This window comes from Molossus molossus, unplaced genomic scaffold (genome assembly GCF_014108415.1).
Source record: "Molossus molossus isolate mMolMol1 unplaced genomic scaffold, mMolMol1.p scaffold_m16_p_4, whole genome shotgun sequence".
NCBI lineage: Eukaryota > Metazoa > Chordata > Mammalia > Chiroptera > Molossidae > Molossus > Molossus molossus.
In genome coordinates, this window is record NW_023425377.1 from 8699264 (window position 1) to 8726926 (window position 27663).

At 57.6% G+C, this 27663-nt stretch overlaps 1 protein-coding gene across 2 annotated transcripts in view; it reads left to right on the forward strand.

Moving 5' to 3' along the window:
* SLIT3 (slit guidance ligand 3) overlaps positions 1–27663 on the forward strand; it is a 552483-nt gene that overhangs the window by 474026 nt on the left and 50794 nt on the right. For both annotated transcript variants that reach the window (XM_036240296.1, XM_036240297.1), the window contains exons 15-23: positions 4302–4452; positions 5455–5529; positions 11688–11831; positions 12592–12735; positions 15438–15601; positions 16672–16804; positions 23617–23685; positions 25514–25585; positions 26130–26201. In XM_036240296.1, the coding sequence (XP_036096189.1) occupies positions 4302–4452; positions 5455–5529; positions 11688–11831; positions 12592–12735; positions 15438–15601; positions 16672–16804; positions 23617–23685; positions 25514–25585; positions 26130–26201 (1024 nt within the window). The remainder of the gene's footprint in view (positions 1–4301; positions 4453–5454; positions 5530–11687; positions 11832–12591; positions 12736–15437; positions 15602–16671; positions 16805–23616; positions 23686–25513; positions 25586–26129; positions 26202–27663) is intronic.

Below are 27663 nucleotides of genomic sequence, written 5' to 3' on the forward strand. Positions count from 1 at the left end.
CAGCTTTCTCTTGATAAGTCTTGAACCCAGTGTAACCAGCAGGTTGTGTTGATGGTTCCTGCCATTGAGTCTGTGTCCTGTCCCATGAGAGACAGCCATGGTGGGGACCAAACCCTGGCTCAGGCCCAGGAGTGGACTCTGGGCTCCAGGGGGATGTGTGACTCTGTCTCCTCTCTCTCAGGTCACCGCTCAGCCAAGTGCCCCACATGGCCGAGCAGCGGAGAGTCTTGCTTACCTCTCCGAATTCTTTTACCGTGTACCGAGCGCTTACTATAGGCACAGAACTGTTGCACATCATTACCTTGTTTAATTTCCACAACAACCCCAAAAGTCCCATTTTACAGATGTGGACATCGAGGCTCAGAGAGGTTAACTTACTTGCCCTGGGGCATCCAAATCCAGCATGAACGTTCCTTGTCTCTAGTACTCAGCCTTCCGAGCAATACATAGTCCCATTGCCTTGAAGCATCCAATCCAAAAGAGCTTGACTTGAACTGATAGGGAGTTGAAATTTCCTTTTTTTTTTTTAACATTCCCTTTCAAGCTTACTTCTGTTCAAGGAAAATAACTTTAGGAAGAGCACAATAGCCCTGTTTAAACGCGTCCTTCTCTTGGCATGACGATACCAAGAGCCATTTGGAACAGAGCAAATCCTCGGGCCCGGAGAAATCCCCTTCCCTCTGAATAGAGGGTCGTTCTGAGCGGCTGGTGCTGCCCCACCATGCCAGGGCCAGGCCTTTGGGGGGTGTCCCTCATGGTACCTTCCCTGGGCGCCTCCCTGGTCCTTCCGCAGCAGGCTTGTGGCCAGCTCGCCTCTGCTTTCGGGCAGCTGGCGACGTTCCTGAGCGGCTCGGCGAGCTTTCTAGGACAGCTGTTTACAGCTCAGCCCGCGCTGTTAAAACAGTCCGTGTCGTCCAGCCCCTGGTGTCCAGCCCCCATCTTGGCCCGCGAGTGATCACTGTGTGCCTGCCAGTGTCCTCTCGATCCTCACGGCCTCCGCTCGTCCAGTAATCTCCTTCCGAGCGGATGGGCCCCGGCAGGCCTCCTGCCCCCGGGTCCTCTCTCTGCTCCGTCCCCTCTCTCACCCACCCGGGTTAGGGGTAGCGAAGGTGGAAGAGAGCCCTGGACATGAGCTCTGGCAGGTCCGAGCCACCGGTAGCAGCGAATCTGTGACTCCCGCTCCACAAACTGGTTGCCGGAAGGATGACACAGAGCGCCGACTGCTCGTGACCGCAGCCACACTGGGCCAGTCTGGCCGGGCAGCCAAGCCCGTCCATAGCGCGGGAGCTCGGGCTCCCTGCCTGCCCAGCCCCACGACGTCCACGGTCTCCCGGAAAGTGGCCGTAGAGCAGGGATTCGTAACGGAATCGCCTTGCTGCGGACCCCCGCCCCCACCCCGATCTATTAAAGCTTCTCTGTGATCACGTACCAAGTGTCATTGTTCCGAGATGCCCGGGAAGGGGGGGCGGACCACCCTGCGGGCGGAGGCGCCCGCCAGATGACACCAGCTCTCCCGAGACCCGCTTCAGCCGGGACTTAGTTTCATGGCCTTTTCACACACACCCCTCGAGATCTCTCTGGTCTGAACTGGCCCCGAGGAGCAGCAGCGGCAGCCTGTTCCGGTCACCCCTCCCCTGCTAAGTATGTCTGGCAGTGACAAATAGGCCTGGAGATTGAAATGGACTTTTAAAGCCCTGGAAAAGTTAAAAATACTTGGGGTGGCTGTGAGCATGAGGCCTGACACCGGGCTCCGGGAAGCCGCGGGCAGTAGGGTGATGAGGAACGGAGCGAGGGGCGCGTCAGGCTCGACGGGACGGACTGCCGGCTCCGCATACGCGGTGACTACTCGTATACAATGTTACACTCTGACCCCCACTATTACGGACCAGGGCAATAACAAAAACAGCAGGGGGAGATGCTGGAAAGAACACATTAGTCCATCGAATCTAATTGCAAAATCATTTCATGAAAACGGGTCAGGGGTCCGCTGCAGAGGTCACAGTTCTAACCTAACTGCGCTACCGAGAGCTGGTCCTGCCGCTCACCTGGATTCGAAGGAAAGCGCATGTCATGGGGGGCTGTGCCCCGACACGGCCCAGCAGGGGGTCTGCAGGCTGTCCCTCGGAGAGCCAGCGGTGGTCCCCTGGCCTTCTGCCTCTGCCTGGCTCTCGGGCCCCCCGCTCTGCAAGGACCCTGTGTGGGCACCCTTCCGAGGAAGAGCATGTGCGTGTGTGCAGAACCCCGGCTGGGACAAGATGGGGGTGTCACTTAGGCTTCGCAAAATGAAATTCCCCCAGGACTCAGCACGCTGAGGCAGCGGGGCAGGGGGCAGGGGGCAGCGGGCAGCGGGCCGGGTCAGAGTTCCAGTGGGCTGGGCGCCGGCGCCATGGCACCGGACAAGGACGCGCCCACACAACCGGGGGGCTCCGTGACAAGCTTTGCTTACACAAGCCTGGCCGTGGAAGGTGAAGGAAGGGGGGCGGGCAGAGAGCGAGAGGAGGCAGGTCCAGACCTCCAGCCCTTGTTTTAGGGAGAAGGTTCACTTCAGAACCAAAGACCCCCTAAGCCATTCCCACCCAGGAATTAGCACAGGTTGGTACCGGGAGGAGCCAGAGGTGGGAGACGTGTCTCCTGCCCTGCGTGGCCCCCCTCCCCAGCGGGGCTTTGGGATCAGCCCGGGAGGTTCTGTCCAAAAGCACACGCGCATCGAGCCCAGTACTAGTCACGGGGCCCTGGCAGCAGCCTCAACCCTCTGCTGTGTGCTGAGTGACCTCAGGCTGCAGTGTCCCCATCTCTAAAATAGAGTCATCATAACCCAGAGGTCTCATATGCTCACCCATCTGACGTTCAAAGAATAGAGCCGGGCGCCCGGTCCACGCTCAGTGAACGTCAGCTGTTGTCACGAGTCGCACTGACGTTTCAGTGGCTTGCGGCACGCCAGATGTTCCACTAGGTTCTAGAACAAACAAGTAGAAACACAAACATGAGTACAGCTCTCGACCCTTCCCCAGAGACCCCCCACTGCCCTGAACTTCCTGGCATCATCCCCACAACCCCTGCGAGACGGGCAAGGATCCGATGCCCATTCTGCACGTGGAGGGACGGGAGCGAGTCAGTGGCCAAGCCCCCGCCCTCTCCTGCCGACAGCTCCGTGCCCCCAGCACCCACACGGCTCCCGTGCCGACGCCCACCCCGGTGGGCCTGGGCTGGCTCCGGCAACAAAGGGTGGCCGTGGTCTCCGAAACACTTCCAGACACGTGGCGTGCTAGTGGCAGCCCACGGACGCCTGGACCGCGTGCACCGGCTCCTGTGTGGGGACTGTGCTCGGGCAGCGTGGGTGGTGGACTAAGGAGGAAGGCCTGATCCCCGTGCACGAGCTGGTGTCCGGCAGGAGGACCAGAGCTCCCTGTCCCGTGTGCTTTGTGACTGTCTCACAGAGGTCCACCCAGGTGTCCTGGGCATTTCCCACGCATCTCTGAGAGCACATTGTTGGCCCTGTTACCATGACCACACAACCTCAAGAAAGGTCAAATTTCGGCAAAAATAAACCTCAGCTTCGAATACTTTTAGCTCGTCGGAACTGGCCTTTCACTGTTGTTCAGCCGAGCTCACTCTCAAAGACGGGGCGGGGGGCAGATCGGACCCTCACAGGGGTTGTTTGTCTCCACTGCATTTTAAATTCAAATTCTTCACCGACGTTTTTAAAAAGAATGATCAGGCCACCCAGAGCCAGATTCCCAGGCACTAGGGCAGTGGGCTTTGTCGCCTCAGGGCCCCCCCAACGTCGTCTCCCCGTGTTGAAGCCGGTGTCGGTGGGCAGGGGTGGCTACCTGCTGGGCCTCCTTGATCGTCCCATGACCTGCTTGCGCCCTGGGGACAACTGGGTTGGTGACCCCTTCCCCTCACTTCATTCCCACCCCTGTCGTGGCCCCCATCAAAACCCCGTCAAAATCTCTCGGTTCAGATTGTGGTGAACATTTAGACAGTCCATGGTCGATGGGCCTCGTGGACTAAGTAGCTGCTGAATTGTAGGCCGATTCCGCGCACAGGTGCCTGGGAGCCTTTCTGTAAGAAGACTGTCCCTAGCTTTCGTCGGCTTCTCAGGACAGCCTGTGACCCACGGCAGCTCAGGAGCCCAGAGCTGGGCCTGGTTTCCAAGGCCTGGGCGTGTGAATGACAGGACCAGAGGGAGAGCTGGGGGCGGGGCAGCACCAGCAAGGTCACTGGGCCCCCCACTGCCCACATCCTCGCCGGGTGCTGGGAACCCCAGTGACGCCACCGTCCCTCTTGGCCCCGCCCAGGCTCGGAGGACTACCGCAGCCGGTTCGGCAGTGAGTGCTTCCTGGACCTCGTGTGCCCCGAGAGGTGTCGCTGTGAGGGCACCATTGTGGACTGCTCCAACCAGAAGCTGGCCCGCATCCCGAGCCACCTCCCTGAACATGTCACCGACCTGTAAGTGCTGCCCGGGCGTCCCCACGCACGTCCCCACACACCCGGTCTCCTGAGGGTGGGTGGCCCCCCTGACTCAGCCACCTGGCACCCTGGGGACCGCGGGCTTACCCGTGATGACGGTCTGTGCATTCTGCAAGTACTTCCTGAACACCTGCTGTGAGCCAGGCGGGGCTGCACAGTGAAGGACGCAGGCAGCTGGTCCTCAGGAAGCGCAGAGTCACCGGCGAGAGGGAGAGGACATAGTAGTTGTCGTAAGCGACTGGGATGACGCGCTGTGACTGGGGGTGCAGTTATGCCGATGAAGGAAGCACTGAGAAGCCCCAGCGTGCGGGGTGGGATGCAGCGCGGGGCGGACGGGCCTGGGCGGATGCCTGCCGGCCCCAGGTCCCCAGTCTTCCTGATGCTGGGCCAGTGGCTTCTCAGATCTGAGAGTCTGATCCTTCGCTGTACAATGGAGGCAGTGGGCCACCCGCAGGAGTGGCTGGGAGGACTAGGTCAGAGAAGGCACAGATTCGCCGGATCCTGTGCAAGGGAGCCCTGGAGACCAAGGTGGTCTCCTCATCACGCCCTCCTCTGCCCTCAGCGGTCCCAGAGGGACAGGACAGGGCACAGCCTTGCTGGTCCTCCTGCCCGCCCTGAGCACGTCGGGGTGCTGGGCGCGGGGTCCCTGAGCAGCCCCCGCAGAGGGACGTGGTCGGGAAGGAGCCGAGAGGCTTGGAGCGTGGGGAGGCCTTCCTGAGGCGTGACGTTGTCACTGGTACCCTACAAAGTGCAGGCAGATCCCTGGCCAGTGCCTCCTCTTCCTGCTTGCCTCTACCCCACCCTCCCCTGGGGGCTGAAGGGCAGATGCTGAATTGTCCCTAGTTCCCTCGATCTGGGCTGAGTGTGAGGCCCAGGCAGCAACTCAGCTGAAGCCTTGGGGGACGGGGGGCCATGAAGGCAGGGAGGAGGGTGCTTCATCCTCGGCTAAGCCGCTGCCTCGTCTGCTTGCCTCCCACGCAGGCGGCTGAACGACAACGAGATCTCTGTGCTGGAGGCCACCGGTATCTTCAAGAAGTTGCCCAACCTTCGGAAAATGTAAGTCGGCTGGCCAGTTGGCACACTAGGCACAATGCCAGGGCGTGAGCGGATCCCTCGGCCTCCCCGCGGCCCCTCCCGGCCTCCTCCTGACCCCGGCTATGGGCGTGTCCTGGGAAGCAGGCACTAAGCCATGGCCCTGTAGTCACAGACCAAAACGGAACGTCACTGTTTTAAAATCGTTGAGTATTGTGTGGAGTGGGTGCCCCATGCCACCCGTGACCTCACCCCGTGTCCCTCCGCTCATCCCGACCCCCCAACCCACAGCCAGGCTCTATCCCCGGGGGCGGTGGGAGGGACTCAGGATCACTGGGACATGGGGGTCTCAGGTACCTATCACTTAGTAATTTTTTCAAGGTGACAGTTTAAAGGTTTGGGTTTATTTTCTACTTACACTTGATACTCAATATTATATTAGTCTCAGGTGTACAGCATAGTGGTTAGACATTTATATAACTCACAAAACGCTTCCCCCACTAAGTCCAGTACCCCCTTGACACCATCCATAGTTATTCCAGTATTATTGACTGCATCTCCATGACTGTTCTGTAACTGCCTACTTGTATTCTTAACCTTCTCCCCTTTTTCACTCAGTCCCCCAACCCCTCTCCCCTCCAGCAATCATCAGTCTGTTCTCTGTACCTATGAGTGGGTTTCTATTTTGTCTGTTCATTTATTTTGTTCTTTAAATTCCACGTATAAGTGGAATCATATGGTGTCTTTCTCTGACTTACTTCACTTAGCCTAATGCTCTCCAAGTCCATCCACGTTGTCGCAAATGGTAAGATTTCCTTCTTTTTTATGGCTGAGTAATACTCTATTGCACATATGTACCACGTCTTCTTTATCCAGTCGTCGACAGTGGACACTTGGGTTGTTTCCATACCTTGGCTGTTGTAAACAATAAATGGATTATAAGGGCCTCTACGTCAGGGAGTGGAAATGCCCCACCCACTGGGCTTCCTCTGGGCATCCTGGGAGCAACCAGAGCCTGAGGTTGGGCTCAGGGCCCACGTGCTTCTCTACGGGTCTTTCCAGTGCTAGGTCTGCCTGTCGTCAGAGCCCCGTCCCTGCCTAGGAGTCGGGGCCAAGTCATAAAGGGAAGAGGAATAGATGATTCTGGGAATTGATCGTGGGCCAGGGGCTGTGCCTCCGTCCTCACACACCTGCCTGGGGGCGGCGTCACGTCCCCTTGGTGAGGATGAGGGAGCCCATGCGGCTCAGAGAGGCCCCGTGTCTTCTCTAAGAGCACACAGCCAATAAATGTCGGAACCGGCATTCCGACCCAGGCTCGTCTGCAACCAGAGTGTGAGGTGGGGGTTGTCGGCCCTCCTCTTCCTTCCCCGGTCCCCCAGCAGAAGCCCAGTCCCCTGGCTCCTCCCCATCTCACCCCTTCTCCTTGACCCTTGCCCACCCCTCACCCACAGTCCACATGTCCAGCCTCCGAGGTTGGGTCTGCCTGGAACAAAGGAAGCCGGGATCCCAGTCCGGGTTTGCTCAGCTGCCTACTCGCTACAATGTACTGTAATCGCAAAAGCAATGCTCTGTGGGCTGTCCCGGGCCTTGGCAGACAGGGACCGAGTTGCAAAAATCTGAGTCGCCCACACGCGTGTTTCCACCAACACGGGCCAGGGCCACGCTCTGCTCCCCGTGTCAGCTCTCCTGCTGGACAAAGTGTCCTTTTCACGGTACGTTTAGCGCCACATTTTTGTGCACGTTTTGGCTTTTCCTTGGCGATGTCACTGTTCGAAACAGTGCTGCGGCGCTGCCTAGTGGTCATAAGCACACGGAGCCTGGGACGTGTCTCCCGTAGAAAATCCATGGGTCACAGAGCTTTGCTCGGCGGGAGTCACAGTGCTGCGGGCCGTGCGTACAGTGGAACTAACTCAACGGTACGCACTAAGTGAGGTGGCGGCGTACAGAACCACGCACGGAATGAGGCTGCGTACTGACGGGTGGTGAGATGTTGTGACCAGGGCTCGCAGGACCCTAACCCTGTTTTCCGGGGGAGCAGTGGCTCAGCAGGCGCTAGCTCATCCTGCTGTGACTCTGTAGCACAGAACTGCACAGAACAACGGGAACTGGCTGTGATTCTTGTTTTTATTCTGCTCTCCCCTGTCCTACCCATCAGTCCCCTCCGGGCAAGGAGAGGGACCTGCCCCCGCTGTGCAGCCCCTGGGTCACCTGAGTGTACTGGGCCTTGCTCCCTCCCGCCCTGCCCGAAGCCACCACGCTGGCCCAGCTCCGTGTCTGCGCAGTCACTGGGAGCCCAGAGCACTCTGAAGGGACAGCTGGGAGCACGTTCATGGGTCAGGACAGGACCGTGGCTGTCCCCCGCTGAAGCACTCCTGTAGCTTAGGGACCCAGGACAAACATCACCTGTCACCAGCCAGGAGATGTGCTCTTTAACTCAACCCAGAGAAATGCACACTATTTTTTAACCTCAAGACAGAAGCTCACAGGCACAAGCAGACAGGCAGGTGTAGAGTGTGTGAAGCTGGCAGAGTGAACAGCATCGGGCGGGTCGCGCGGCCACAGAGGGGTACGCGCTGTGCATCGCAGGTGAAGCAGAGCACAGGCGTCCAGCGTCCCTCTTCCCGCTCGGGCAGGACGTGGGCCCCAGAACTGTCCCTGTGTGCCCAGGGAAACAACAGCACATACCTGACAGGTGAACTCTCAGCCTCAGCATCCAGGCGACAAGAGGGAGAGGTGGGGACGGTGGCACAGGTAAGCCCAGTTTCAATGAGAGACAGATGTCACTCAGCTCGTCCCAGTATTTCTCATGCCGGAGTGTAGGACAGGGCTGCCAATGTCCCCCTTCCGGAGAGCAGCCAGAAAGACCAGGTGTGAAGAAAGAACAAAGAGACCTGTCCCTCCCCTGTTGTGCGACCCTCATCTCATCCTTTGCATGACAAATAATTGCACCTTCCCTGTGACTTAAGATAAGGGTCAGAGGTATGAAGAGGGCCCTGGCCGGCTTGGCTCAGTGGTTAGCGCGTCAGCCCGCGGACCAATGAGTCGCGGGTTTGATTCCAGTCAAGAGCATGCACCTCGGGTGCGGTTCGTCCCCGGCCCTGGTCATGAGGGAGGCAGCCAGTTGATGTGTCCCTCTCACGTTGGACTTTCTCTCTCTCTCCCTCTCTCTCCCTCCCTGCCACTCTATTTGAAGATAAATAGAAAAATGTCCTCGGCTGAGGATTAAAACAAACAAACAAAGAAGTATGAAGAGGGAAGCCGAGGCCTGGCCTGAGACTGGGCAAGAAGGCACAGAAGGCAGAAGGCCATCTGCGTATGGCCCAGGGCAGCCGGCTATGCATTTCAGCAGGAGTTGCGAACTCAGACTTTCAGGAGCCTGGGTCATAGCACAGATGCAGAGAGGGGCTGGGTGCAAGGCATGATGGGAACAGCCGTAGTAGTGGTGGTGGTGGTGGTGGTGGTGGTGGTGAATAACTAACAGCAGCAACAATAAGAGCCGCTAGCCACTATTGCTTTACTCTTAGAGCATGTAACTCTGTGGCCGCCAATGCTGACGTTACTATCTTTAACCCTCGTCAAGGAAAACAAAAAAGCTTAGGCGTCACTTCATTTTACAAGTGAGGAAGCTGAAACACAGAAAGCTAAGGAACGTGTCCAGGCAAACATCAGGGAGCAGGCCGGGAGCCAGGAGGGGTGAGCCAGGAGGGCAGCTGTGGGGAGCACACACCACACACAACATGGGTCTGCGTGCGTGTGCACGTGTGTGCAGAAACCCTTGTACGTAATGCTGGCCACCCAACCAAATGACCCGATGGGGCAAATCTGGTTCAGTCAAGATCCTTATGCCCTGGGACCCGTCACCACCCCGACACCCCCCTGGAGATGCTGGGTCAGCTGGATTTCTGCCCATTGGTGGTTACCAGCTGTGCCAGCGCCTGAGTCTGCTCAGCATCCTGAAGGACTGTGGGGCTAGGAGGGCATGCTTGGCGCTACCCTGACGGGCACGTGGGTAAAGGAGAGTGAACACAGAGCCAGGGGTTTCGACTCTGCCGTGCCCTTCTGAACCCTTCCAAACCTCCGTGCCCTGGCCTGCCGTGGGGGGATGACGAGGTCGCCCTGAGTGTCGCTGTCCTGAGGGATGCAAGGCAGTGTGAACTGGGACCCACAAGGGTGGTTAGCACTGTGTCACTCAAGGCCACTCTTCAAACGACATCACCATCAGAGTGAGGTTGCAGCCTTCTCCAGGTGACTTCCAGGTCGCTTGTCTCTGGGAGAATCTCGGCCATGCACCCCGTCAGCAGGTGCGTGGGGTGGGTTGATGGGCTGTGGTTGTGTTTTTAATAAGAACTAGTACCCACTTTTAAAAATCAGGCGTTCACATGCACAATATCCGGATTGCTGGAAAATCAGGAGATTGAATTGAACAGAGGAGCAGCGCCCCTTCGATAGGGCACGTGCGCTCCTGACCATCATGTCCCCACTGGGCTTGCTCCTGGCACTGAGTCCCTGCCTGGACCCTGTGTGCCTTCGAGCTCGCAACCCCCGCTTCAGCCAGAACTTCCGCCTCGAGGGGCCCGCGAGGCCCGCGAGGAGGTGGACAGGACCTCCCGACCTGCCGGTGTGCCAGAGTGCTTCTGCCCCATCATGACCCTGTCTCCTCCGTTTCCAGAAAAGCCCGTTCGCTCTCTGCCCACTGCCTGTCCGTCTGGATAGGGCTTTAAACAGAACCGCAGATCCTTCCCCGTTGCCAGCGTCCGTGGGCTGCTCTGCAAAGCTGCAGAGCGAGCCTTTCCAGATGAGACCCCAGCCTCCAGAGCCCTCGTGTTGCTCGGGGCCCTGAGAACGGGGTCGGACAGGCTCACCCAGCGCTGGGTTTGACCTGCCTCTGGTCCCTCTGGGCCAGCCGGGGCCTGAGTGGGAGCTCTGGTCCTGTCAGGGGTGAGACCCTCCGTTCTCGTGGGAGCCGGCGTATTGAAGCAGAATGCTGAGCGGGAGCCCTTCAGGGGTGAAATGCAGACGCCCCCAGCCCTGACCGCTGGGGAACTCGCAGCCGTGGCCCTGCAGGACCTGCTGTTCGGACCTCCTGGGAGGCCTGTGCGTGGGACTGGACATCGGAGGGAGGAGCCCGTTCTCAGTGATAGGCCTGAGCCCACTTTAGGAAAACACAGTACCCCAAACCCTGAATTCTGAGGAGCAGTAGCTCACGGAGGAGGCTGTTCACTGGAGGACTCCTCACATGCCCCAAAGCCGGGCTTCACAGCCCAGTTCTATCAGCTGTGTGACTGGGCCAGTTCCTTAAACCCTCTCAGTCACCTTACGAAACGAGATGAGGGTAAAAAGATGCCCATCTGGTAGGCCTTGTTTTGAGGATTTGATGTGAATCCGTTGGCCACACCCCTCACGTGGCATCGAGTACATGATAATGCTCAAAAGTGGAAAGTAGAAAGTGTCCGTTATATCCAGGATCTGGCTGGTGAGAGAGCTGTGAGCTCTGCAAATGCCCAGCCCGCGGTGAGGGGGGCACACTGTAATGTTTCTCCGCCTCCTCTGAAGGCTCGCTGCTTGGCAGAAGTATCTGTTGAAGAAAGAACATTTGAGAATCACTATTTTATTTTTTTTCATACAAACTTTTTATTGTTTGTCCTGTTTTGTATACTTCTTTTTTATGTTATGTATTCATGTTTACTGAGGGATAATTGACATATAGCTTATCTTAGTTTCGGGTGTACAACACCGTGACTCAGCATTTGCATACATCGTGAAATGATCACCACACTTAACCTGGTTACCATCCATCACCATACATAATTATACATGTTTTTTTTCTTTTTGACTTGTGATGAGGACATTTTGGATTTACTCTTTTAGCAACTTTCAACTGTTCAGTACAGTATTGGTGACTATGGTCAATAGAGAAGCACTGTTGTACATCTGGTAGACCCACAAAGCATGGGAAAGATGATGAACCCCACACAGTCTGTTTCACAAAGGTAGCCCACCTGTGTGGACTGGGGTCCCTGCCCCCTGGGCACAGGTAATAAAGACAGACATCCTGGAGTCCACGACTGAGCACCCCACCATCCAGTCCTCACTCCAGGGGCACCCAAGGGTCCCCTACTGGCTTCAGGGGTAGCGACTCCCTCCCTGCATCCGTCCTGACCCATCCTGTCCCCTCCTTCTAGAAACCTGAGTAACAATAAGATCAAGGAGGTGAGAGAGGGCGCCTTTGACGGGGCAGCAGGCGTGCAGGAGCTGATGCTGACCGGGAACCAGTTGGAGATGGTGCACGGGCGCATGTTCCGTGGCCTCAGCGGCCTCAAGACCTTGTAAGTGCCTGGGGCCTGGGCCAAGGCCTGGAGGGAGCTGGGAGGGCAGGGCATCCCAGGGACTGTGAAGGCTGGTGGGCAGCAGGCTGGGTCCAGGTGCTGGCATGGCCTGAGCAATCCCTTCCTCGTGGATCCAAAGAGGCATCAGACATTACTCAGCTCTTGACGGGGAAGAACTTAGCTTGCTAAGCAGCCCACACACATGCACATGCACACAGATGCATACACATGCACACACGTACACATGCACACACGTACGCATGCACATTCACAAATACACATGCACAGACATACACATGCACCCACATACACATGTACACACGTGCACATCACCCACATACACATGCACACTCACACGTACACATGCACCCACATGTACACATGTACACATGCACACTCACACGTATGCATGCACATACGCATGCACCCACATGTACACACACGTACACATGCACGCACACGTACACCTGCACAGACATGTACACATGCACACTCACATGACACATGAACGTGTATACATGCACACATACACGCGTACACATGCGCACTCACACGTACACATGAACCCACATGCATATGCACACACATGCACTCACACGTATGCATACACATGTACACACACATACACATGTGCACACACACGTACACATGCACACACACATCCACATGCACCCACACATACACTTGCACACTGCCATGGCCTCACTGTAGGAAGGAGAGGGTAATGCCTGTGTGCTCATCCCCACCCCTCTCCTTGCAGGATGCTGAGGAGTAACCTGGTCAGCTGTGTGAGCAATGACACCTTTGCTGGTCTGAGTTCAGTGAGACTGCTGTCACTCTATGACAACCGCATCACCACCATCACCCCCGGAGCCTTCACTACACTTGTCTCCCTGTCCACCATGTAAGTCCTCCTAGATCCACTGCACACTCACTCTGAGCTCCTCCCCGGAAGACCGCTCCCCGTTATCTTTGCCCAAGGTCATCTACCCATCTGTCCACCTAATAAACATGTACCAGGTTCCCTTCATGTGCCAGGCACCATCTAGGTGCTGAGGACACACAGGCGTGGTCCCTCCTGTTGCTCACAGCACGGTGAATCACCAATGAAGCTGGCCCACAGTGCTGTGAAAACCCAGCATAGGCTTTGTCAAGGAATCCTGGGGCTGGGTTCTGGAAGTGGCAGCTGGCTTGCTCAAGAAGGTGGGAAGTGCATTTCCTCCAGTGGGAAGAGCTTGTGCAAAGGCCCTGTGGCAGGCTGGAGCAGAACAGATACACAGGGTTGTGCAAAGCACGGACTAAGAGAGGGTGTAGTGTGAGGACAGACTGGAGTGGAGGCCAGGGCCAGTCTGCAGGACAGCTGTGGGCCATTTTGGTCTCCATTCGAATCAGGAAGCCATTCAAGGTTGTAAGCAGGCCAGTGACACGATCCTTGAGGGGTTTTTTTTGTTTGTTTAAGATTTTTTTTTATTGATTGTAGAGAGAGGAAGGGAGAGGGAGAGAAAGATAGAAACATTGATAAGAGAGAACATCGACTGGCCACTTCCTGCACGCCCCTGACTGGGGATCGGGACTACAACCTGGGCATGTGCCCTGACCGAGAATCGAACTGGCCACCTCTTGGTGCGTGGGTGGATGCTCAACCACTGAGCCACACCAGCCAGGCGATCCTTGAGGGGTTTTTAAGTGATGTCACTGGCTGCTTACGTGTGCATCAGAACCAGAGTGCGAACCTAGCTCTCTGGACACCTGAATGAGTGCCCCTGCCCAGGTAACTCTCTAGATTCGTCAAGGAAGCTGTTTTGAATATGGTTAAAAGTTTGGGTGCTAGAGCCGAATTTCCTGAGTTCAAATGCTGGCTTTACCTCTGGTTGGCTGTGTGACCTTGGAAAGGTTACTTCCTCTCTTTGCACTTCAGTTGTCCCTTATGCATGTCCTACCTTGTGGGATTATTATGAGGATTGATTCTGTTGATATTTGCAAAATACACAGCAAGAGCCTGAGGTATAGAAAGTACTCAACACGTGTTAGCTTTTCTGGTCGCTCCTAATATTTCCATGTGGCTCAGAGAACCTCAGTTGCTGATTCATGTCCCCCCTTCCTTTCCCCAGTGACCCTTTGGAAGACAGGAGAGAGAGGCCCTTGCCGACCTCCTGCTGTGCCCATTGCCACGCAGCTCTGCGCCCATCCCGCTGGGGACCAAAGCCAGAGCTATGGAGTGGCCTAAAAGCCCATGCCATCTAGTCCCTCATAACCTCCCTCCGCTCCTCCCACACGCCCACTCCCACTCAGGACTATGCACTGGCTGTTCCCACTGCCTGGCCGGCCCTCTGATTCCCCCCACCCCATTCTATGCTCAAGTATCGTTTGCTTCACCCCCTCTGCCGTCAGCCTCAGTTCCCCCAGCCCTGTTCTCGTTTCCCATAGCACAGGCCACTTGCTAATACGCTACACAGTCTACTTCTTTGCTGCGGATTATGTACTGCCTGCCTCCCAGCAGCTAGAATATTCGTTTCAGAAGGACAGGAATGTGCAGCTGTATCCCCAAGGCCTTGATCTGCACCCCCAAGGCCTAGATCTGCACCTGGCACTAAGTAGATCCCCGTTATTTAATTGCTGATGAGTGGATAGATGAGTGAGTGAGTGACATCGGATGGGGGGCGAGGGGTTAGGAACTAGCAGCAGGGGGTTGGTTCACGGGAGCCCACGTCTCATCCCTCCTGGTGCCTCCACCTGGAGGCAGAGTCCGAAAGCGTCAGGGAAGCAGCTTTGACACCAGAGGGAACGTGCCCACCTTTGCACACCACTGAGATTCAGAGCCAGGGTTCAAGCCCAGGAATGTCAGATTGCCAAGCTCTTCATTGCCAGGTCATACCACCGCTTCGCAAGGGTCATCTGGCCCTTTTATCAACCTGCCGAAGTTCTCCTTTCCTCGTGGTGAAGGGAGGAGGATGCTGCCTCCTTCCAGGGCGGCTGTGCTAGTCTGAGAGGGGGGATGGGCTCTGCCTGGCCCCGGTCCTCTAGGAAACACTCAGAAGTGAGAGGTGCCAGCACCCCACCCCTCCACCACCCCGTCATTGCATGCAGCGGGTGTGCCCAGGGCCAGGGGACACAGAAGCAGACAGACCTGGTGCTCCCCTCGGGGACCTGGGAGTCCAGCGATGGGCGGGCCCTGGCAATCATCACCAGCTCTGGTGGGTGCTGTGGAGAGAAGGAAGGAGAGTGAGGGAGAATTTGCTGAGGGGTCATGCGAGCTGAGGCCTGGAGGACGAGGGGGGCTGGACCAGGCGACACTAGGGCCCATCCCCCTCTGGAGGACCTCCGTGCATGAAGGTCCTGAGGGTGAGAGTCTGCTGCAGGGCCTGAAGCAGTTCACCCAGCTGAGATGGGCAGACAGGGGGTGTGTGGCTGGGCCAGGCTCACGTCCGTCCGTCAGCCGAGCTCTACAGTGACACTTGCAAAGCCTGCATCTGAGTTTAGAAGAGAGTCTGCATTCCCTTTCCCGGGGCTCCTTCCTCCTCCCCTGGGCCTGACCTGCCCCGAGAGCTGGGCCAGCTCCCACAGTAGAAGCGTAAGCATCCAGAGAGGGCCCTTCTCTCCTCCCAGAAACCTCCTGTCCAACCCCTTCAACTGCAACTGCCACCTGGCCTGGCTCGGCAAGTGGCTGCGGAAGAGGCGGGTCGTCAGCGGGAACCCCCGGTGCCAGAAGCCATTCTTCCTCAAGGAGATCCCCATCCAGGATGTGGCCATCCAGGACTTCACCTGCGAAGGTGAGGGTGCCGGGGCGGGGCTGGGGGGGCCTGGAAAGGAGGGGCCTGGGAAGGGGGACCTGGGAAGGGAGGGCCTGGGAAGGGGGACCTGGGAAGGGGGGACCTAGGAAGAGGGGATCTGGGAAGGGGGGACCTGGGAAGAAGGGGACCTGGGAAGGGGGGAACCTGGGAAGGGGGCACCTAGGAAGGCAAGGACCCTTGAGTCGGATCCACTCGGACACCAGGCGTGCAGCTGGAGCTGGAAGGGCTCTGTAGGGCGGCTGCCGGCCCACATGGCTCCTTTGTGCAAATTAAGAAAAGGTGCCTCTTTCTAAAGACATTGCATTTCCAGTTCAGAAGTTTGTCATAATACAGGAGAACACTGTTGAACCAAATACCCCCTCTACATGTCCACAGTGAGACTGGTGCCCATTAGGTGGCCTGGCACCTTTGTGCAGGATGCAACCTGCACACCGCCCACAGGTGCCCCGCCTCAGTTTACCTGCGGCAGCACAATGAGGCTCAGACTGTGCGCGCACGAGAAACAGTCTCGAGGGTGAGCCCCCAGGAAATGCCTTCTCTGGACAGGCCGTGTGAACACCTGGACATCAAGGCACTGGGGGTCAGGGTGCCAGAGGGCAGATTCGTTTGCAGAGATTCAAGCCAGTTATCTAGAGAGGGAGCTGGTTCATAGATGAACTGAGGTTAACGTATAATGGAAGTTGGGGACAGTGCACCCAGAAGCACTGTGTGTGGAAAGAGGGCAGAAGGGGAGGAGGAAGGGAATGGGCAGGGCTTTGCCCCCTACCCCAAGCACCCCTTGAGTCAGTTTGGTTTATTTCCGGTGGGTATAGTGACCTCTTTCCTGTCTACACTCTGGTCAGTCACGTGGTTAGCGGCTTCATTCAGAGATGAGGTGGAAGATAGGCAGCCCACTCCCTGACCCGGGCACGTACCTCTCCGGCCTGGATGAGCCAGCTGGCGCCCTCGTCCTGGTGGGGCTCAAAGCGGAGGGCTCCCCTTTACAAAGGCGGCTTGGTCCCCGCCACGGGAGTGTGTCACCCGCACGCTCACCCTCGGGCTCTCCACAGGCAACGACGAGAGTAGCTGTCACCTGGGCCCACGCTGCCCCGAGCAGTGCACCTGCGTGGACACCGTGGTGCGATGCAGCAACCGGGGGCTCCGCGCCCTGCCCAAAGGCATCCCCAAGGACGTGACGGAGCTGTAAGTACCCGAGCACCCTGGAGTCCCCGCCGGCATCGTCACACTTGACCCCAGTGCCCCGCAAAGGCTGCTGGGGAAGCCCTTTTTGAGTGGATCCCCGCAGGAGGGCAGCGGAGCCTCCACCAGGGGGCGGCGGCAGCTTGGACACGGCTCAGGACGCAGCCCTCAGGCTCTGCGATCTCCCGAATCCCCTGCTCCGCACCCCGCCTTCTTGGCTCCCACCAGTTCGGTCCCATGCACGCTGTAAACGCGACGCTCTTCCGCCGCCAAACAGCCCTTTCACAGCTGAGACTCAGCTCTGGGTCCTGGTCCCCTCCGCCCGGCAGCCCCTTAGTGTACAGCCCACGCTCCCCCTCGAACTCCGCGGCGGTGCTTTCTGCGCCAGAAGCTCCCTGGATGAAAGAGGGGCCCTTTCCCCTGAGGGGCTCCTACTGTGGTGGGGAGAACCTGCCTTCTGCCCCTGGGAGCAGGCGGCCCCACGCGCGGGCGGCCCCACGCGCAGGAGGCCCCATGCGGAGGTGGCCCCACGAGCAGGAGGCCCCACGGGCAGGAGGCCCCACGGGCAGGCGGCCCCACGGGCAGGAGGCCCCACGCGCAGGCGGCCCCACGGGCAGGAGGCCCCACGGGCAGGCGGCCCCACGCGCAGGTGGCCCCACGGGCAGGAGGCCCCACAGGCAGGCGGCCCCACGCGCGCGCGGCCTGTCTGCAGGGCCCCAGAGCGCGGAGCTGCGGCCCAGGGAGCGCGCACACGCACGGCCACGCCGCTCCCGCAGCCCGCGTTGCTCCCACCCAGCACACAGCACCAGGGGCCGCGTGTGTCAGGAGCCTGCGACCGGGGAGACCCGGGAGCCAACGGGTATGGCCCCCGCCGCTCCTGGGGCCCAAGGTCCTGGGAGGCAGGACGGACTGATGGTCCGAAGCTCCGGGAGAAGCGCGTGCAGGGGAGGAAGCAGGCTGCTGAGGCACCGGGAAGGGGGGAGCCTGCACCTCCAGGGGAAGGTCGGGGGAGGCTGTTCAGAGGTGACGCTGGAGCAGGGGCCTGAAAGGGAGGGGCAGAGGGCTGAGTGGCAGAGCCAGGGACGGACGGACACCCAAGCACCCATCCACCCCTCAAGCTTGCACTCTCCCCGCCTGGCACACCCCTGCCCCGGGCCAGCTTAGCCTGTGCCGCAGCCCCAGGCAGATAGGCCCCCGGACACCTCCGGGCTCTCCCATGCCTCCTGGGTGAGACCTGAGTGCGGAGAGGTTCCTGGGTGAGTGTTGTGGCTCTGGCCCTCCTGGCCCTCAGGGAGACTGTGGGGGGCTGCCAGCCCAAGGGCAGAAATGGAGGTCTAGGTAGTCACCGAAAAGGCATGTGGGCCCTGGTTTGGGCGGAGGCCCTGCCCTTGAGGATCTGCGCGCACCTGCCACCTGTGCACTGAGCTCCCACACTCGCCTGGGCTAGGCTGGGGGAGGGGGGGGCGGGGTGACCCAGGTACGGGCCTCCTTTCTGGGCTCATTGAGTGCTGAGTGACACAGGTCAAAGAGGAAATCGCTATGAAAACAGGCCCGCGGATGCTTTTCCCCACAGCTCATGAAACAGATTGAAATAACGCAGATAATTGGCTGTAGTTATAAAGTAAACTTCGGAGCTTTGGGAGGAGGCCTGATTTCCTGCTCTGGGAACGATGGTGCTTCCCTGGGCCAGAGGCTGAGAAAGCTGGCCCAGGAAAGGGCTTGGAGGCCTCTGGTTCAGGGACATCGGCTGAGCCCAGATTCAGGGTGTCCAACACGGCCTCGCCGCTCCCTCGGGCATCATTAGTTATCTCAGGCAGAGCTGCCAGCTTACCAACCAAAACTAAGTTTAATTCACTGAAAGGAGAAGCAAAGCAGGGTGTGGAGGTCTGTCACCGGCAGGAGAGCAGAGCAGTCCCCTCCACCCCCTGGGAAGCGATCTCCTGTAGACGCCCTCCGTGTGTCTCCTCTGCGACTGTCTTCCTGGGTGAGACAGGCCAGGCTCACGCCTGCTTGCGTGGCATCCGCTCGCCCAGTCCTGGCACGCCTTCTGACGCAGGCAGCAGTACCCCCAGCCCCGTCAGTGACGGGACCTTCCAGAGACGTAAAAACCACTTTCCAAATGTCACCTTTGGTCAGCAGCCGTCAGGATCAGAAAACACTTCAGTCTGACCCCAGATCCAATGCTAAGTTCTTAAACTCTGGGGCCTCGAGACCCCTTTGTGTTTTTCAAAAGCATCGTGGACTCTTAAGGACTTTAGTTGATGTGAGTTATAGCTACTAATTGGAAACCACCACTGAGAATGTTTTCAATATGTGTTTATTAATCCATGTAGAAATAACAATAATATACAGGGTGGGACAAAAGTAGGTTTACAGTTGTTCCTATGGAAAATACTACAATAGTAAATTATGATACAAGAATACAGTGTTTTGCGTACTCACAACTGTAAACCTACCTTTGCCCCGCCCTGTATTCATTACAGGTTTCTATAAAAAGCATACTTTCATGAAAACAAACAAAAGAAACGGAATTGAGAGGGACATTACCTCTTTACAAGTGTAATGAAGACAGGTGGGTTTTCATATCCGCCTTCGCATTCCTTTCTCCCGTGATGTGTTGTTTGGGGTGAAGCACAAGAAGAAAATCTGGCTTCACACAGACATGTAGTTGAGAAAGGGAGGATACTTTTAATAGCCTTTTCAAATAATTGTAAATAGTCTTCTTTGATAATGCACCAGAGCCACACCACGGTGGTTCCCTAAAGGCTAGATGCCGTGTGGGACCCAAAACTTCATGCGTGAACTTGCGTGCTGTTCCATTAACACCCCTGCTCTCCTCACGCTTCGAATGGAACCTCCCCCCATGCGTGATCTGGTAACAGCACACACTGGTCATTCGGCAAAGACCGGCTCACAGAGTTGTGCTGTCCTTCTCGATGTAGACACGCTGGGTTATAGAATATCAAAAATGTCACCGCCATCAAAATCACCACCGATCTCATCAGAGAAGTCTTTAACTAAAGGCATTCTGTCAAGCTCCATGTGGCAGTTACAAGTTTTCTTAAATTTTAATTTTCACTTGGAAGCTCAAATCTTATCATTGCCAACAGATACTGTCAGCTCTTTTTCCTTTTTAAAAATTGTTTTTATTGATTGACTTTAGAGAGAAAGGGAGAGGGGGAGAGAGATAGAAACATCGATGAGAAAAAAATATCAAATGACCGCCTCCTGCATGCCCCCCACTGGGGATCTGGCCCACAACCTGGGCATGTGTCCGGACTAGGAATCAAACCGGTGACCTCTTAGTGCCTGGGTCGATGCTCTACCACTGAGCCACACCGGCCGGGCATGTCAGCTCTTTTTCTTGAAGTGACAGGCTCACCCGGTTCATTCTTGAGAAATTGTCTACTGAATACCCATTTTGGAAGAACCTGTTCACCAGTAGTCCTTTTAAGTAGACATGGTGATTTGGAGGGAGAGAGGCTAGTTTAGCTTGTAACTCAGGTACACAAGTGCTTCTCTTCCGATGTACTTCACATGCAGCAGAAATGCCTTCTGCTCACTTCCCCTCTGTCACACAGAATATTAAAGAGATGTGTGCGCAAGAGTCCAGATTTAATGCAATTACCCGTTGCTTACTCTTCACCGAGGGCATTCTCAAATGAAACTGGCTTTTATTTACACGCTTTGGGGCCGCTGCCTCGGTTCATGCTGAGGTGCCAGCAGTTTTAGTCACACAGTACAAAAGGAAAACCACGGTTTCATCTAATCACAGAATGGTGAGCCTCATAGACCCTGAGAGTCTAGGGGACCCCCAGGGTCCCACGGACAACACTGTGAGAACCACTCAGGCCATGACACACGAGCAGGCAGAGAACCCGCAGACACCTGCTAGAAGTCAGCAGCGAGCCCTGATGTGAAAGCCAGCCCACAGTGTCATGGGAAGAGGCTGGCCATGCAGGCACGTGTGTGTACACACACACATACACACACACACACACACACACACGGCCCTGGGAGACCTGGAAGGATGGCCCGACAGGAGGACACAGGGCTGAGGTGCAGCTCCTTGAGCGTGCGTGAGGCAGGAGGAGATGACAAGGATCATTGATTGAGGCAGAGGGCGGGACCTGGCTGGCACTGCCTAGCTCCAGGGGGTTCGAGGGTGGGGGTCTGGGTATAACAAGCAGCTGGGACAAAGCTGTCTCCTCATCTCAGGTCCAGTGAGGACGATGGGTGTGCACACACCAGGAGGCGCAGAGCCCTGCAGTGAGGGACAAGCACCGATGAGTGGCAGGACAGCTGTGCTGCGGGAGGGGAGGAGCACCCCCACCCTCGGGCCTTTAGGACAGCAGGGACAAAGTCCTGTCTGTGGGGCTCCTCCACAGCTGCCGCAGAGGGAGCACTGACTGTGCAGGGCTGTGCTGGATGTTTCCTTACGCGGCCTCATGTCATCCAACGACCTGACAAGGCCCATTTCGCGGAGGAGGTAACTGAGGTGCAGGAAGGTCGGATAATTGCTGAAGATCCTACTGCCAAGAAGCAGCAGAGCTCAGACTCGAGCCCAGGTCTGCCTGACCTCAAGGCTCATCCTTGAGCGACTACACTACCCCTTCCCTTTGGCAGAGGCCCAGGTCCCTGTGTGCTGTGCCCAGCGGCCCGGCTTGTTGGGGATTTGCACCAGCCAGCCAGCCAGCCACAGGACCCTTGGGACCTACCCCTACTTTTAAGCAGCGAGAAGGCACACCCAGCCCCTCGGCCATGATGTTGTGGCCACTTGTCCGTGGTTCCAGCTGGGTCCGTCCTGCCAGCTAGACCTCTAGCAGTGCCGTCTCCTGTGCCCCCTGCACTGGCCAGGCTCCCCAGAGCACGCACAGAGCAGCCGCCCACCATCGACTGCTTCCTGCCTCTTTCTGGCCCAGGAGGAGGGACAGACGTTGCCCACAGCCAGCTGGAAGGCTCTGATCACATCTTTGGAGAGCAAGCTGTCTCTGGGCACAGCAGCGCTTAGGAGCCCTGGCACCGGCTCTGAAAAGCCCTTAGCAGATGGCTTCAGCACAGGACGCTTCTCGGCTCTGGGGGCCGTCATAACCATCTGGAGGGGGGGCGGAGAGAGGCCCCTTCACCCGTCAAGTGTTTATTGAACTTGTTGTGCAAGGAACTGGCATTGGGAGCTCGGGGAACAGCAGCCCATAGGACAGATGAGATTCCTGATCTCAGAAGCTGGGACTAGGAGAGAAAGATGTGCAGAAAGCTAGCCAGCATCTCAGGGAGGAAGTAGAAAAGTATTTCCCAGGAAAGTAAAGGGGAGACAGGAGTAGAAAGAAAATTGGCTGAATGTGGTCTTCTGAGGGGGCCCCTCTGGCCTGGGCTCAGGCTGCAGGCAGCTTTGGAGGTCAGAGCCGGGAAGGGCTCACACAGAGAGGGCCTCCCCACAGGGCACACCTGCACTTCTGCACGCGCACCTGCTGACTGCGCGTCTTCTGAGCGGCCGTGCCAGGTCGCCGGGGACATTCTGCACTTAGAGGGCTCTGCCCTCGCGCACCCCTGCCCGCTGGGAGCTCCGGGTCGTCATCACAGGTGATGTTTCCTGAGCAGTCCCGGACCTGCCCCAGCAGTCACAGACCACTGCAGGGATGTCACCATGGCTTAAATGCTCCGAAATCTGCCACATCACTAGTAGGTGCAGGAGGTGACATGGGGAAGGGATGCTTGAGCGAGATCCGAGCATCCATGGGAGTTAACCAGGCAAGGAGGGGGAAGAGGGGCTGGACCTGCCCCCCGAGGAGCAGGGGCGTCTGGGGAGGAGTGAGGTCAGTGAGTTGGAACAGAGGTCGGGGGTTTGCTGGGAGACAAACTGCAGAGGGAGACCGGGCCCCGGTGGTGAACTTCGTGTGTCGGTTCGGCCCAGTTGTTGGGCAGACACGAGCCAAGGTACTTCATAGATCCAATTAGCATCTAGAATCAGTTGGCTTTTAAATAAAGATCACCCATGATAATGTGCAGGTGGGCCTAGAATCCGTTGATAGGCCGTCAGAACAAAAAAATGAGGTTTCCCGGAGAAGTAGCAACTCTGCTCAGGACTAGAACAGAGAAATCCTGCCTGAGTTCCCAGTCGGCCTCCCTGCCCTCCAGCTTGCGGACTCTCCGGCTGCACAGTGGCCTGAGCCACTTTCTTTAAGTAGGTAGGTAGACAGACAGACAGACAGACAGACAGCAAGCAGTGGAATCCGGGGAAGGATTTTAAGCAGGAGGAGAGGCTGGTCCAGTCAGCGTCAGCACCGATCAGAGCCCGGCTGGAACCAGGGGAACTGGCACGGTGGGCCCAGGCTCCAGTGGTACGTGCCGTGGTGCCCCTTCTCCCGGCCCTGACCTCGCCGTCTCAGAGGAGGATGCTGACGGGAGGCCCCATGGGACCGTGGGCGCAGTGCAGGGAGCCACCTGCTCGCCGTGTGGACTTTGGGCAAGTGTTTCAACACCTCTGAGCTGCTGCTTCCTCAGCTGTGAAACCTTGGGGCTGGGTACACAGTGGGTGTTGTGTTCATTCAGCACCCGCTGGACACCCCTCTGCACAGTCTTGGGGAGATTCTACTCCGGACAGTGTCAGACGAGAGCCCGGCCGCCGCGGAGCCCAGCAGAGCCGTGGAGAGAGAGGTCACCGGCTGAATAACACACAAATACATACTGAAGGACAGCCGGGGTCTGTGCCTGGAAGGGGCGGGGCCTACGAGAGAGTAAACCAGGCCCCTGTCTCTGGGGACAGGACAGTGTGTGTGGTGTCTCTTTGCCGGTGTCACTCTGCATCTTTCTTTCAGGTACCTGGAAGGAAACCACTTAACGGCCGTGCCCAGGGAGCTGTCCGCCCTCCGACACCTGACACTCATGTAAGAAGCTTGGCTTCCAGTGGGATGTTTCCTTCTCTCCCGGGGAGCTCAGGACGCGTGCAAGGGGCGGTGCCGCGGGCTCCCAGCCGCCCTGCACCCCCTGCCTGGTGGGGCCGGGCAGACAGCTGGCGGGAGCCAGATGTGTCCAGTCTGACCCAGAGGGGACCACATGCAGACAGGCCTGGCGCCTGCATTGCTGACCACCCGTCACCGCCCTCCCCGGCCTGGGGAGGCGGCTGAGCCTCTGACCTTCACAGTCCGTGGAATTCCTAAGGTCCTCAGTCCCCGGCTTCTTGCGCGCTGTGGCTGCACTTAGGTCTGCCAAAGCATAAGGGGCGTCCTCCGCCCTCCTCCTCGGCTGCCCAGCACATCTCTAGGGAGATGGTCCGAACTGGGGCTCCTTCAGGTGGGAGCTGCTGCTGGCTCCGAGCTGGCCAAGACCCCAGAAAACCCTGAAAGGAGGAGCAGGGCTGCTGGGGTGGGCGTGGCCCAGGGAGCCGCTGGTCTCTGGCTTTGTCCCTCCACAGGGACCTAGGAGGGGGCGGGGGAAACGAGAGTTCTTTCAGGAAGTCAGGGCCACTGATGGAAGGTAGAAGAAAGCCACCTGTCACGGTATTCAGCCGGGCTCCCCAGATAAGCCCGGAACCAGTCTTTCGATGAGGAAGGCTCAGCCTCGGTGCTGTGGACATGAGCGGCCAGATCCTTCTTGCTTGTGGGGCTGTTGTGGTCATGGTGGTAATTTCAGCAGCATCCCTGCCTCTAGCCACTAGCTCCCTTCCCCTAGTAGTGACAAAAATGTCTCCAAATACTGTCATATGTCAGTGGTGGAGCAAAAGTATCCCCATTGGAGAACCCCTGCTCTCGAGAACTTTCCGCTCCAGAGCAGGGGGTCTCCACTTCAGCTGATTGTAGGAGTCGCCGGAGTAGTTGGTTTGCCTTTTTGAAGACTGATGCTCAAACCCACGCCAGACCAATTAAATCAGACTGTGTGGGCATGGACCCAGGCCTGAGAGGGTGTGGAAGCTTCCAGGGAATTCTGCTGTGCACCTACGGCCCTCAGTATTTGTCTCTGAGGAGAAGCTGGGGGTGCAGTTGGCAGAGAACTGCACCCCACCCACCTCATCCCCCTACAAAAGAAACTGATAAGGGAATAAATGAGCACCAGACGAGAGGCTGGGCAGAGGGACCATGAAGGGAAGAATTGATCAGGACAGAAAAGTGTAGACTCAGGAGAGACTGTTGTCTTATGTGTTAAATTTGGTGGTAGAATGAAGTGGAGGGATAGACATGGGATGGAATGACTGGATGGACGGACAGACGGATGGATGGATGGATGGATGGATGGATGGATGGATGGATGGATGAAGGATGGAATGACTAGATGGACGGATGGGTGGGTGGGTGGGTGGATGGATGGATGGACAACAGTTGCTTAAATGATTGAATAAATGTTGAATAAAAATGAACATTTGGATGAATGTGTGGGTAGGTGAGTACGTGGGTGGGTGGATGGGTGGGTGGACGGATGGACAGATGGGTGGATGGGTGGATGGACGGATGGAAAATGGATGGATGGATAAATGGAAGGATGGATGGATGGATGGATGGACGGACAGACAGGTGGATGGGTGGATGGATGGATGGATGGATGGATGGATGGATGGACGGACAGGTGGATGAGTGGATGGGTGGATGGATGGACAGATGGACGGACAGACAGGTGGATGGGTGGATGGATGGACGGACGGACGGCATGTGTGAAAGTTGGGAATGACCTCCTTCGGATGCCACTGACAGTCCATATGACCCTCTGTTTCACTTTTCCTAGTGACCTGAGCAACAACAGCATTGGCGTGCTGACCAATTACACCTTCAGTAACATGTCTCACCTCTCCACCCTGTGAGTACGTTGAGGTGCTGGCACGAAGCGCCCCGTGCCATTCCCCCCCACCCCCAGGCCCAGGGCCTCTGCGCGAGTGACCCTCACTGTGGCTGCCCCCGCACAGGGCAGACTTCAGTCATCAGAAGGAAACTGAAGTGGGTGTGAGCCCGCTGCCTGGGCAGTCAGACAGGGCCTGGCCCTGGCGACGGCTGAAGAAGCCCTGCGGCGTACCTTCTGGGCCTGGCGGGTTCCTCTCCCAGGGTGTTCTCGGACCCAGTCACTCCCGTTAGCCCGCGTTGTGAACACGCACCCCCACAGTGGGGGCGGGGACGGCGGGCTGTGAGGGAGCTGGCGCTAAGGCCCTGGGAGGAGGCGGGGCCCAGGAAGCCCTGAGCTCCCTGGAGCCGTGGGAGATGACTCTGTTCCCTTCATTGTTAGGATGCGTTTGTCAATATAAGCAAACGGCAAGATAAGCCATTGGCTTTGACGGGTCCACAGTGTGGCCAGTGCACCTGTGAGCAGCGAGGCAGGAAGAGCCAACGGCATGTGTCCTTTTCCGCAGGATCCTGAGCTACAACCGGCTGCGCTGCATCCCCATCCACGCCTTCGACGGGCTGCGGTCGCTGCGTGTGCTGTGAGTACGAGCCCGGGCGTGGGGACGGGCAGTGCCGAGCGCCTTTCCCGCCCACTGCGCCCTGTCCTAGCTCCCCAGTACCTGTGCTTGCTGAACGGGGAGGAAAGAGCTTTGGCGGTTCCAGGTCCAGCCCACGACCACGTGGGGAGCCTTGGGCAAATCGCTGACCCCTCTGAGCTTCCACCTCTCTGCCTGTAAAATGGGGTCGGATCAGTAGCACTTCCTTGCCAGGCTCAGGGTACGAGGTTGTATTCTGCACACCAGCAGAGCAGAGCGTGTGTGCGGCCCGGCAGGGAGCCGCTATTTGGGGGTGCATTGGCCCCTCCGGCTTCAGAGGGGTGAGGCTCCTGCACCTGAGACCCGAGACCGCAGGCGGGAAGCCCAGGACAGTCAGGCTCACAGACAGCTGTTGGCTCGCCATTGGACGGTCTGCTCTTAGAGTGCGGGTTTCACAAAACAAAGTTGCAATAAGTTGCCAACATTGAAATATCAGGAGGTTTCTCATCGGAAAATGGAGAGACCTGGCCATTCCAGGGCTCACGGCTGCATTCCTGCCCGCCTGAGCAGCCCTCCTCTCTGTCCCCTCATCACCATGTGACGCAGGCCTGGCCCCGCCCTACACATGGATGGGGGACAGCCCACAAAGCAGGTGGAGTCACCTGCTTTCCCAGCCCAGCTCTGCCCCTCCCCCACAGGCTGGCTGTCTCATCTACAAAATCAGATCATCGTGCTCCTTGCCTCAGGCTTCACGAGGATTAAACGAAATATTGTATATAAAGCAGTTAACACAGCTCTGGCCCCCGGGTAAACACGTTATGAATGTTCACTTGTTATTACTGTTCCCACATCAGCACTTTCAAAAGCAGGAACGGCCCCTCCCTGGCACCCCATCCCTAGGCCTGACGACCCCTGATTTGTGTACCTTCCCGTCTGGCATGAGGAGGGCCCTTTGCATGGTGCTCCCAGGAGGGCAGAGACTCCAGGCACGCTGCCCCCAAGCCCATCAACTTCTTGCCTCTCTGGCCCATCATTACTATAAGAGTGATTCCTATTTGAGGGGCTTTCCGTGGCCACGGCCTCACGTAACCTTCTGCAACAGCGCTGTGAGATTGAGAGGCATGTGCCCATTTTTAAGATGGGGTAACTGAGGCCTGGGTCAGCGAAGTAACTGGCCTGAGGTCCAGCAGTCGGGGGATGACAGGCTCCAGCCTCCTGACTCAGAGCCCCAGACCCTTCCCAGCACCCCGAAGCAGTCAGCAAACAGCACCCAGTGAGCTGGTCCATTCCAGAGCCTTCAGGCCATGTGATTTATTGAGGCCCACAAAACACTGGTGTCAGCGACAGCTGCGCCACACGTCATCTGTGCTGTTATTGAAAACCCGTTCTCCGGGGGCAGAGGAGTACCCGCGCCGACAGGGTGCTGTCGTTATTGTCGCTTATTTATCACCCACCTTCTCTGGGG